Raw genomic sequence first — 13240 nt, 5'->3', positions numbered from 1 at the left:
AAATTGTGGTCAATGTTCCAACTAGTTAATTACTATCAAATTGACATTTTTGTTGGTTATAGTGAGGAATTGCTTCCAATAACTTAAATTTGCATGTAGGAACTTTAAATTTCTATGACATAATATTTTGCATCGTTCTATCAACAAAATATAATGTAGGTATTTTAACAAGAACATGATGCCCATGATATTATTTAAAAATTTGATAAATCGATGACATTGAATATTAATTAATTATAGTATACCATTAAATATTATTGTCAATTTTATTTTCCTGGAGGATTCATGTGTAAATATTAGTCGTAACGCAATTTTTCTATTGTTGATTATGATAATATGTTATTTCTATAGGTACCAATGTGTTGTTTATGCTAAACAAATATATTATATATTATGCAAATGTGAAGCAATTTCTTGTTACGAACATAATCCAATTATAGTATTCACATTGTCGTGATCAATTCAATTAATATTTAACATGCATTAATGCACTATAGTTGAATTCATGTATGCAAAATCAAAAAGTGTGTTAAAAGATTTGTTTTCCTTAAGTTTGTAATAGTGAAATATTAGAGTGCAGAGGTGTAACTATATTATAATTTAATTGTTGTTTCAAAGATTCATTTTAATCGCTATTCTTACAGCCTACATATTATTGCCTAGTTTTTTAGAGTATGAACGTAAGAATATAGTTTCTTAGTTTTTACTTCAATTTATCAACGTGTAGAGGGTTAATACTTTTCGTTTGTTAGAATACATTATTATATGCGCTGAAAAATATTCTAAATATTTATATTGAATAATATTAAATAATATGTTTGATTTCATAAACCATATAATATATGCAGTTAATATTTCAAGCCATTGTATTGCAAACAAAGTTTTTTAATACTACATTATTCATTTAATTATACTTTCGTATCTACATCATACCAGTCGTCAGTTATACAATCTAAAAGTTCGAGGAATGTGTCGGTTGTTAAATGCCCACCACTACTTTAAGTCTATACTATAGAGTATGTAGACGCATATATGTAGGCGTCTTATCGTTTTTTCATTATTCGCGACATACTGGCGATATATCGGTCTGTCGACAAGTTAGTCTAAGAGTTAGTAGTGTGCTCTAACGCAGTGTAGAATATTACTTAAGTTAAATAAACAAATAAAGTACAATTATTATTTAATATATAAACGTGTATTCCTTTCTTTTAACTAAATCGAACCTTCAAGGTATAATTAAACATCACATACTACAGATACGGTTTGACAAATTGTCGTCTTTGTATGCAACTAAAGACACGATTTAAAATATAATTGAACATCACAGTCCATACACCGTTGCGTTCATAACATTGGTGGCAGCGGTTGCCGTATTCATTTTCTTTTCTTTTGAAAGAAATTCTGTCTAGTGAGTGATATATTCAAATAATTATTCATATAAATAAAAGTGAACATCGGTGCAAATTCATACGGAGGCGCTTTTACCTATATTTTGGTGAGAACACTATTCTATACTTCCCGATATTTACGTCACGCGCAGCTGCAAACACATCGTATGAGGTGCTATTTATCTTATACCACCTACATGCAACACGGAATCACCATTTATCGTTCGGAATAAATACACAATCTAAGCTTATTTTTCAATAACAATACACATAACTGTATGATAAGCTACACTACATCTCGTCTACATCGATTAATTAGTAAAATAAAAAATTAATTAATCGTTCAAATTTTACAAAACCCACCATTGTGGTCTTCGCGCATACCAGTTTCGGAGCGTAGAACTTCAAACGAAATAACTTGAAGACTACGTGGGAATGACACCAAGTGAAGTAAAGAAAAATTCAACAAGAGATTCAGATAATCAATCAAAGGGTCAATCATTATGCAGTGTATGGTAATAATGAAAACATAAAATATATATATACAGTATACACTATTATAATATTATTATCACTAACTTGGGTAACCTAATTACTGTATTTTTTTTTCATTCAACCTACTGACATAATTGTTATTTTTTTTTTTTTTAATAATATTATTATTAGTTGTTTTGTTCCATTATTATTATACATTTTAATAACAAACTAACACTATTAATGTGTATGTCTACTCAATCAAGTAGTGGTAATAGTAGTAGTGATAGGAGCCCAGATACATCTAAAGTAGATAAAGATTGTAATACTCCTATATCAAATAACTTTGACAATAATTTAAAATATTCTGGCCCTAATACTAGGTCACGAACACACCGAAATAAAAAATACCTTAGGAAATCAAGAAGCGTACCTAGAATCATTATCTTCTTACACAAGGGGTGATACATCAACTTCAGTACCTTCGGATCAAATAGGTGACTATAATACACCAAAACCATTAAATAAAAATACCGAAGTACTCGGTTTAAATTTTTCGGGGGTGGAAATTTCGTGTACCAGTTCTAAAATGAACAATACAGTTCTTTCTTTAGAAACAGCCATTAAATTGGTTCCTTTTTTCGATGGTGAAGATTCAGCAGATATTTATCCTTATCTTAGTGCATGTGATTTCGTAATGCCTAATGTTAGTGACAACACAAAGCCAGTTTTGTTACAAGCTATCCGTACAAAACTAAGCAAAAAAGCATTTGCGATAACTCAACATCGTGAAGTAGTTGATTGGACAGGACTTAGGCTTTTACTCGAAACAAATTTTTGTGCTAAACGTACACCGGGATATCTTCAGCTCGAACTTACATCAACAAGACAGTCTCAAGGAGAGTCAGTACATGACTACTCTGCTAAAGTTGAGAACCTACTCAATGAATTGTGTAATGTGAGCACAAATGGAAAATTAACCACGGATGCCAAAGCAATACGTACATATATAAAGGAAATTACTTTAACGACGTACGTAGAGTCCTTTTTACCTCATTTAAGAACAGTTATTAAATCAAGCAATTTTGAAACACTAGAAGATGCAATGAAGGCAAGTCTAGAAGAACAAAAAATGTATCAATCATCAAAAGAGACTCAACGAATACTTAAAGAAGTAAACCAAGGCAAAAATAATAATCAAAAATATCTGTCATCACAATAATTATTCTACTCATCAATGTAGATTGTAGATATGCAAATCGCAGTTAAGATACTGGTCAGCAAAATGCTCAATCCAAAGTATATACAAATCCAAATTATAAGCATATTAAAAGGATAACGTGTACTTATTGTAAAAAACCGGGACACTCCGAAGAAGAATGTTACAAAAAGAAAAAAACAAATACACATAAATCCAATGGACAGTTTTCAGGAAACGGGCCAAGACCGAGTGGCTCGGGCAACCAATCGGTTAAAACGTTAAAAACGATAGCCTTAAACCTTCAAGAAACTTGTCGTTCAGAATCAAATTAATTGATAACCATGCTTTATATATAATTCCACAATGTACAAATGAGATCGTAAATAACAGTGCATTTTGTTTTAATATATTTTGCTGAGAAAACTTTTTGGTCGATAGAATAATTAATTTTCTTAAAACCCCTCCGTAAATTATATCATTATTATTTCACGTACTTTAAGTTTCTACTTTACATATTATATATTTATATCGGACATATATGTGCGATATGAACTACAACAGTACAACATGCAACATTTTCTAGACAGGTGACTAATATCAACCATAAAAGCTTCAAGGTTACAATCATAATATAATTTTTCTATAAGACATATCGTAATAATAAAAACCAATTGTTACACAGTACGTGTTTGACCTCCGTCCAAGACACATATATAGTAACGTGTGTTACGTATTTATTAGCTTCCGATAGCAGTATTTATCATAACAATCGAGCAGGTATGTAACTCCTTATCTTGAACCGTATTAATGCCTAATAATTAAGCCACCCGCACTCCCTAGTGCAATTAACCGATAAATTGCTACGAAAATTACATCAATCATGGATTCCCAAGAACAAAATATGCAATCTACATCTTAATTAAAACCCTTTACAGAAACCACGGCCAACACAAAATTTCTAAAAAAAGAACAAGCCATTATTTTAAACACTATTAATGATATAACTACCTCATATATAAAATCTCTCGTCAATATTACATCAACCAAAAAATATCTTTTGCATCTCGTATCTCCAATAATCGATTCTGCGTTTATTTTTCGGACAAATGTACTGTTAATGAACTAATTCAAAATTATTCATGTATAATATAACAATAAACGAATACCAAATACCTTTTCGTCGCTTGATTAACCCAGCAAAAAGATAGATTTATTATTTTTAATGCCCATCCAATAATCCCACACGACGTAATCAACGAATATTTAATATTAGCCTGCATCAGACCATTATAGGAAATCACCTTTCTGAAAGCCGGTTTTCATGATGAACTAACACACATCAGCAGTTTTCGTCGTCAGGTACATACACCCAGATTATATTGAAAATGTTCCCAGATCAATAAAAATTAAATATGATAACCCCAATTTCAAAATCTTTTTAACCGACAACACGCTTACTTGTTACATATGTAAAAAAACTGGGCATACCTCTAACTCCTGCAAAAAAATCTGGAAAAAACGAGGAAATTCAGTTTAATTTCTAAATACATATAATACATAAATATAAAATACTCTAAGAAGTGTAAAATTAAATATTAAAAATATTTTTAAGTGATTTTTGGGTATTTGTTCCACATTTTTTCAGTCTCGTGACGTGTATAATATGTTTTCAATGCCTTTTTTTTTAGTGTGTAACCACTACATGAGAGCCGTACTGTTTGCACATTGCTTGACCCTCAAGTAGCTACATGAGGGTCAAGCAATATGTTTTAAACGCTTTGGTCTTTGGAAATAACATTCGATCACACGGCGCTTTATATAGGCAAAATAGGTACACTACTGTCATGGTTTCATTTTTCTTGCATCATAAATCATAATATTATTATAAATTTCAAATCTGTAACCTTATAATTTATACGATATCATAATATTTCAAAACCTTTAATATAAGATTTTATGTAAACCGTTGAATCAGAATAATTATAGTTTATATATTATAGTATTATACAACTATATAAAGGGTAAAATGAAAAAGAAAAATCTGTACAAAATTGATGCTAGTTAAACATGTGACAAAAATTGTGAAAATTACATAGATGATAAAATAATTTAAAAAATAATCTACTTTATTTAGATAAATTTATTTTATCGTAAAAATTGTTCTATTAATCAGATTTAGAAAGAGCTATCATACAATTTTTCAAAACTTGATACAATTTTTTACATTTTTATTTTCTCTTTAAGAAATAAAAATAAAAATATTTTTAAAACATTGTTAATAATAAAAGTTTTTCATTATTCAATTCTTTTTATTATATACTGTATCTATTTAAGGTCGTATGCCGTATTTAATAATTTTTATTCTTATAACTATACGTTAATTTTTTCATTTATGATTAACAATAACCATAGTAATAATAATAATAATATATAACATCTTAATTCAAAATTAATATCTAAGATATTCAAAATTAATTAATTACATTATATTATTCACTTTATTAATGTTTCATTTTGTAGATAATGACCAAATTAAATGTATGTAAATACCGTGAATGAGTTATTAAAATTTAGTTTTTATATGTATACGTTGTTCCATAAAAATAATGTATTATTTATTACTAACTATAATGGATTTAAAATTTAATAAGAATACTATTAATATTTCTATCCTCGCGGATCTTATGGCATTGATGTCCAATCCCACGAATGCGGTTACCATGTTTACTGTTTAAGTACGTCTTTAATGGTGAGTCGACAAGACTGATTAACGTACAGTTGGTTTCAACCAAAGAAACTGCCACTTATAAGATCTCATTTAACTGTCATGCAAACCGTAGTATGTGTGAATAATAGATTTGCTGCACCAATCTGGTACTTGAATTTATCGCCGACTAACATAGATTTCATTTTTGCGAGAAAAATCCATAATGATCATTGATCGGTCACTATTGTATTAAAAAACTATAAGCTCCAAACTGATCGATTAAATTATTTATCTATGTGGTTTTAATAAAGCATATTTAGCATTAACATATGTAAGTCGATCTTTTTTAATACTTATAATAAAAAAAAAATATGTCAAGACTTGTATTATTTTTAATACAAGTTTCTAATATACCTACTATACTATGTTGTATATTTATATGCATATCTAATAGATATTAAATATCTATATATTATGACATATGTATATCGATTTTAATAAATTTCTGCAATTTCTTTTTTTCAGTATTTTGTATTCGATTTTCATATGCCAACTGTAATGTTATTTGATAAAATCATTACACTATCGGTAAGTAATTCTTGTTTATATCAACATAATTCAATTGTATCTATGTGTATAGTATGGGCTGTTATAGTGTTTAACTATAACTAACGGTAAATTTTAACAAACATATAGAATTATGACGGGTAATTATTACGCTAACCTACCTGACTACCTGTATACAGGTGTATGTATATATATTTTTTATGAGTGCCTATATAATATAAACTTACTTGTTTCGAAAAATCTAAACCAAGTATATTTATTTAACAATGAAACTTCTGTAATTACTATCATAAAATTACATAAATAACAAAAATAAAAAATCATCTCTAAACGTCTAAGACATCACTTAAAATAAAATATGATGTATATTATAAATTATTTTATACTTTGAGCTTTATAGTACCCTAATAATTGTTGGTACTTCACATTCGATTAGTTCATAACAACTAATTTCACAGTACTCTGACCAGAAATGTAAAAATTAATCTAAGTAGAATAAATTAGTACATTTCTAACATAAAATTCACATGCTTGAGCTATAATTTATTCATTATATACATATACTTTTTACGATTAGTAAAACATTAAAATTCATGTTTAATATCAAATATTAAAAGTACATACAGATAACATCATTTTTTTAGAAACTGTTAGGTATCATTACATATTATATTATATGTTATCACTTTCTGATATCATACTATAAAAAAATATAATATGTTATCATCAAAACTGAAATGTTTCATTTATATTCCTATAAAATCGTTGGTCATGTTTCATAACAATATTAGTTTCAAAATTAAACATAAAATATGAAAGATATTAACATTAAACATAATATTTAAATAAAATAATGTATATTACGCTCAATATTTGTAACCTTTATTTTCACATAATATAACGAATAATATTATGTAATAAAACATTAACTAGCGGTTTTTTCATAAAACATATTCAAGTTATTGGGGATATATTCTTAACACAAGTTCTACAAAATTTTGCTTTAAATTGTACCTATAGGGGTGCGTAAATAAGGGGAGATAGATTCCTTTTTAGAGCCTTCATAATTGTATTTATAATGTATCATCAGCTACCATATACAATGTATTTGAAAATTAAGTCATTTGTGTGTAAAAAATGTCTATCCTCAGCCCCACGAAAAATTTCTAATTAAGTTTTTTTTTATCTATTTAACAATAGTTTATAGATAAATTAAAATTTTCGTATAGTATTAACAATGCGAGTTTATTTTCTAAATAATATATGTATTTCAATTATCTAAAACTCTTTGCTCAAGGTATTTCAATTTTCAACATGAACAATTTTTATTTTACTATCATAATATTTTATTTTTATAGTTGTTACGTTTTATTAGAATTTATTACATTCTTTCTTTACTCTTAATGAAAACCCGAATATATTTGAATAATATGTTTTTTCAGTCTTATACCATAAAACTGTTTACCTATAATGCACCTAATACCTATATAGTATATACTCATTACATAGATAATTTTTTTTTTAATGTGAATCTTGAAGCAATCCATATTAATATCAATTATAATGAAAGATCTACTTTCAATATTCCACATAGTCAATAATGGTATATTAATCATTTGATTTATTTAAGATGCAAACATTATTAGATTTTGAAATTTCAATTTTTAATAATGAGACATCATTACCTATCTAAAAATATAGCTGATATTATTCCAAAAACTTCCTTGTAAGTACCTATATAGTTATATGATTAAATAAAAAACGTTATTGAATTCAGTTATACCTTATACCTATTAAAAAGAGTATGAAGTATAATCAATAGAGTTTTACTAACTGTAGTCTTTCAGCCCTAAAGTGATTATTGTAATATTATAAAGTTATTCCACGACATTAATAATCAGTATAATTATTCGTTTATAAAATATTGAGTGCGAATAATAAATGAGAATATATTGAAATATGCCTCTAAGATCAAAGGGATTATACACAGTTGTATTTGAGATTGTAAATGCTTAAAACTTTTGAAAGTAGCTAACATATCCAAATTTATTTTTCGAGCATACAGATATGATACCTAATATGTATTTATTTGATTATACACTATATATTTACTGTACATTTTAAAAATATAAAAACTAAACAAAATATATTTTAAAACGCCATTGCAATTTTATGAAGTCAATAATGGTTTATGTGTTTTCTTTAAATAATATCTTTATGAAAAATCTTCAGGTTTTGCATTCTAAAAAAATCCTAAGGTCAGGCACGGTGGTTGGATCATTCAAGATCGACTTACACACCGTCTATGACACGCCCGGTACATTGCATTTTCTTTTTCATAATTTGTTTATTATTGTTTTTTTATTATCTTCTTTGTACACTTTGTACTATATCTACCAAACATATTATTATATGATGCAACGTACACACGCACATGCACACATACACTCACGCGCGCTCGCGCGAGCACACACACACACACACACACACACCCACACACACATACACACGCACAAGCATTATCACTCTTTATACACGAATTAATACTCACGTAATTTTGCTTTTTTACCATGTTTTGTCTTATTGTAATTTATTCAACAATACATCCCATTATGTTGTCTGCAATATTTACAAAATAGTCCGCATATTATTCCGTTAAAAATATTTCTACATGGTTATTGGTATTTTGTACACCAGGGATTCGGTCGGATTGGGATTGCGAAATAATTTCACTTAAAAAATAATGATATTATGATTTCATTGGGTGGATTTGATATAAAAAAATGTTTTCTTTTAGATATTGTTATTTAAAAAATAAGTCTAAGTAATTATACTTATTCCGCGTTTGAATATCCAATATGAGCAATAATATCCATGATTGATTCAAAAATGTTAATTTTTACAGTAATACATGTGCAATAAAGTTTCACCGAAACCTTGGTCGTTCAAAATGCTCCGTTAGCAGTATTTTTAGACCATAACTATTTAAACAGTCTATGTTGTTATATTTATCGAATACTTTCTGATTTTTCGGAATGCTTTATTAAACCTAATATAATATTTTTGGCTTTATTTTTAATTTTAAAAATGACTATTTTTTCTTATCAACTTTATTTAGTCAGTGAATATTTTATATAATTCATAAAAAAAGTGATTTACAAAACAATACAATGTTGTTACCAAAACTTAATCAAACATTAATCATTATTCACTTTTTTCTCCAAATATACAATTGAACATATTATATTTAGTTTTCTTATGATTTCGAACATCTATTAATATTCGATTTTATTAAAAACTCTATATTTTATAACATTTATTTTATTTTATTATATTAATAAATCTAAATAAATCAATCAGGAGTATATAATTAATTAGGAAATGATTAATAATTGTCTTATTGACTAGGTGCTCTATCAAAAAAGTTCTTAAACGATTTTTGTAATTCAGTTAAAAATGTATAATATTTAAAACAATAATTGTAAAAAATAATCTATTTGCTCTATTCCAAGCTAAAATATTAGAAATTAAAAATACTTTAATTATGATTAACAGTATTACATTAAAGATTTTAGATTAATAATAATTATGTTTATAATAATGTTACAAAATTAAATTCTTTATTACCTCAAGGATTAATAATATAATAATAAGATACAAAATCAAATCAATGTTCCCAATTCTTTTATAAATATTTGATATTTTTCGTTAAAGAATTCATTGGTATTAGTGACCATTGAGTAATTAATCTAATAATTAATTTAAGTCCAATAATTAATTTAAGACCAATAATTGATAAACCATTTCATCTTAAACAATCGAATTGACAAAAACCCTATTTTGTGTAGAGGATAAATCAAATTACACCAATTAAATGAAAGTTTTAATTCGTTAAATATTAAAATTTAATTGAAATTGAAACAGGTTACACTTTTTTCAAACTCATGTGTGTTATAAAACTGTCTTAAATGATTTAAAATAATTGAATTCAACTATAGATACAGTAGAACCTCGATTAACCGTCAGTCTCTGGACCAGAGCTTTGACGGATAATCGAAAAGACAGTTAAGCGAGCAACAAAAATTTAAACATACATACATACATATTATTATTTATTGTTTTTCTTTAGTAATTATGACATACATATTGATATAATTAGGTAATAATTTATTGGTGCATTATTATAATTATTTTTTAATTTATTAAAAAGTTTTATTATTATTAACAATAATTACATACATACTTAACAATCAATATTATAAAAATTGATTAATTTTTGTTGTTTTAACATATTACGTGCTTTTTTGGCTGCCATATCTATATAAGTGGCCAGACGGTTAACCAAGAAAGACGGTTAATCGGGGGACAGAGAATCGAAGTTCTACTGTAATATACATTAATACGTATTACGGTTTTATTTTACATTATTAAACCTCCAATAGAATAAATAATATATGTTAATGTTAATTAATGTTAATCCAATACAAAATGATAATATATTAACTATAGTTTTTATAATATATTATTATAGGTACAAAAACAATTGATATCATTGGTTTAATCTATACTCTTAATTAAAAACAAATTTATTTTCTAATTTTCGAATTTATGTTTCACATAATTAACTTTTACTGACACGTTGATGTCAGTAATGCAAATTGTGTCTATAACTATAATTCATTATTATATTAAAAAATAATCATATTATGGCAATATCGATAAAAAAAATTAATTTAATCCACATACCTATTATTTTCATCAATCTTAAATGTTGAATTTATAAATGATATGATGAAATTATTTTGAAAAATTACAATTTGCACTTTTATTGAGACATGTCTGCGTTAGTTCAACTGGATTTAACACCGGGCATGTGTCGAGTTCATATTATTTTATTATTTAGATTGACACGTATTTGTATTTTTCTACCTACACGAATTGTTGGACTTGTATTTTGTTTTTGTTTTCTGTCTGTCCAAACGCTCAAAAAGGTCTTACAATCCAGACACATATTAAAAGCGTCAAAACTGTGGGGCAGCTTTAAATTAGACGTTGGCACCGTCTGGTACCAGCCAGGTACATTATGGAGTTAACACTATAAACATTGTATAGAAAAAAAATTAATAATTGTTAATCATGTACAAAGTAGATAAACATCAAGTAATGAGTGTACAGAAATCGATACATATATATATAGGAATGTTTTAGTATTATTTTTTTTATTGTTTACAACAATATTCTCCCATTCGACATTAATATAATATCTATATATTGATAATCATTTAACATCGTATCCCGCAATAGACATCATTGTATTTTACCACATAACATGTCATATTTAATTCATTTTTTTTTTCATCGCATGAAGTAATTGCTCTCTGATATGATATAATACATACATAGTATACTGTTTGGCTCGGTTACTTTATTTTCGTTGAAATTTTTTCCACAAGCATGTTTTTTTTATAAGTATATTTTATTAAAATTTTAAAATACCTAGAATTCAACAACACATATTCTTCTGAAAAAAACGCACTTTAATACTTTTATATTACATACCTACCTATAGAACTTTGCTATCGACGACAAAAACCTACATTTCCTTTTGCTTCTTTTACATCTGACTTGATATGCATGGTTTTCTACGCACTGCCGTTTTCGATTAAATCAAAACCTCGGTCGGGCTAATTGCAATGATTTTTTTTTTGTCTGTGTAACCAATTTGTATTACTACCGATATACTTGTTGCACACTAAAATTAGAAAGAAAAAAAAACATTGCAATTTTATTAACATCAGAACATAAAAATGTATAGTACTAAAAAGAAATATATAAAGTCGAAAGGATTAATCATATTAACATTTCATTTATAATACAATTCAAATTCATAATCAAAAATATAATTTGTTTGTTCTTTGAAAATTATAATTTATGTTTCGTTCGTATGAAATTTACCATGATGTAACTAGTTATACACTTTACGGAAAAATCTTGAAATCGCTGTGATTTTTAAGTATATGCTTGAGTAGCAAATTTTGTTATAAATGCATTTCATCAATATTTAATACAGGACAGTGGTCGTATTCTAAAAATCCAAAAAAAACTCGTTTTGTAACATGCTAACGTTAAATTATTTTTCACAATATTTAAATTTAAACTTAAAATCTTTAATTGCAACGTTAGCGTTTAAAATATGTTTAGAAGATAAATACTGAAATCCAACTTAATTATATTTAATAAGAACTTACATAATTATGATTTTGCGTTTAAATGTACTATATCACCACAACAAGGTAAATAAATTACAATTTTCATAATTAGTCATGAAATATTTAATAACACACTAACGACTAACGAGAAATAGCAATAATTACAATTAAGTGTATAAATCATTAAAACTGCAGGTGATATATTATTTTTTTTTTTTTTAACACACAATTGTTAATGACTTATATTATATATCATTATAAATTATACCCACAAAAGTTTTTGGTATTAGTTATTTAGATTATAATATTATAATTTCAGATGCGAGAAATATCTAAGAGGTTAATAAGTTGATACATATTAATAATATGTTTGAAAATATCAACATCTTCTTTTTAGTTTTACATATTTTTAAATAGATGATTTTCATAGTTGTAAATTATTAAGATAGTGATTACGGTTTACAAAAGTCTTACCAGTTACTTGTTAATTTATACTTTATCGTTTATTTATCCTTCATGCATAGCTTATTATTTTTGTTTTGGTAGATATAAAATGATATAATAACTTACAGTTTAATTCAGTACAAACAAACTACACGAAAAAAGTACCTGTATATTAAATATTAATTATTAACATAAAAATAATAGGTAATGACAAAATAAACAAAACAAATATTATTTTTTCGACTTTTTA

General features: G+C 26.2%; 1 protein-coding gene across 3 annotated transcripts in view; it reads left to right on the top strand.

Moving 5' to 3' along the window:
- LOC107170636 (ferlin family C2 domain-containing myoferlin misfire) overlaps positions 1 to 13240 on the top strand; it is a 158114-nt gene that overhangs the window by 127116 nt on the left and 17758 nt on the right. For 2 of the 3 annotated variants that reach the window (XM_089220312.1, XM_089220310.1), the window contains exons 7-8: positions 6296 to 6358; positions 11329 to 11413. In XM_089220312.1, coding sequence (XP_089076438.1) covers positions 6296 to 6358; positions 11329 to 11413 — 148 coding nt within the window. Of the gene's footprint in view, positions 1 to 6295; positions 6359 to 8569; positions 8655 to 11328; positions 11414 to 13240 lie in introns of all 3 variants that reach the window. The other variant, XM_089220311.1, reaches the window with a different exon arrangement.

The sequence above is a fragment of the Diuraphis noxia genome, unplaced genomic scaffold (assembly GCF_037042655.1).
Source record: "Diuraphis noxia isolate RWA-SAM2 unplaced genomic scaffold, SU_Dnox_SAM2 contig0002, whole genome shotgun sequence".
Lineage (NCBI taxonomy): Eukaryota > Metazoa > Arthropoda > Insecta > Hemiptera > Aphididae > Diuraphis > Diuraphis noxia.
Note: the sequence above shows the minus strand (reverse complement) of the source record. Positions and strands in the feature narration are given on the sequence as shown.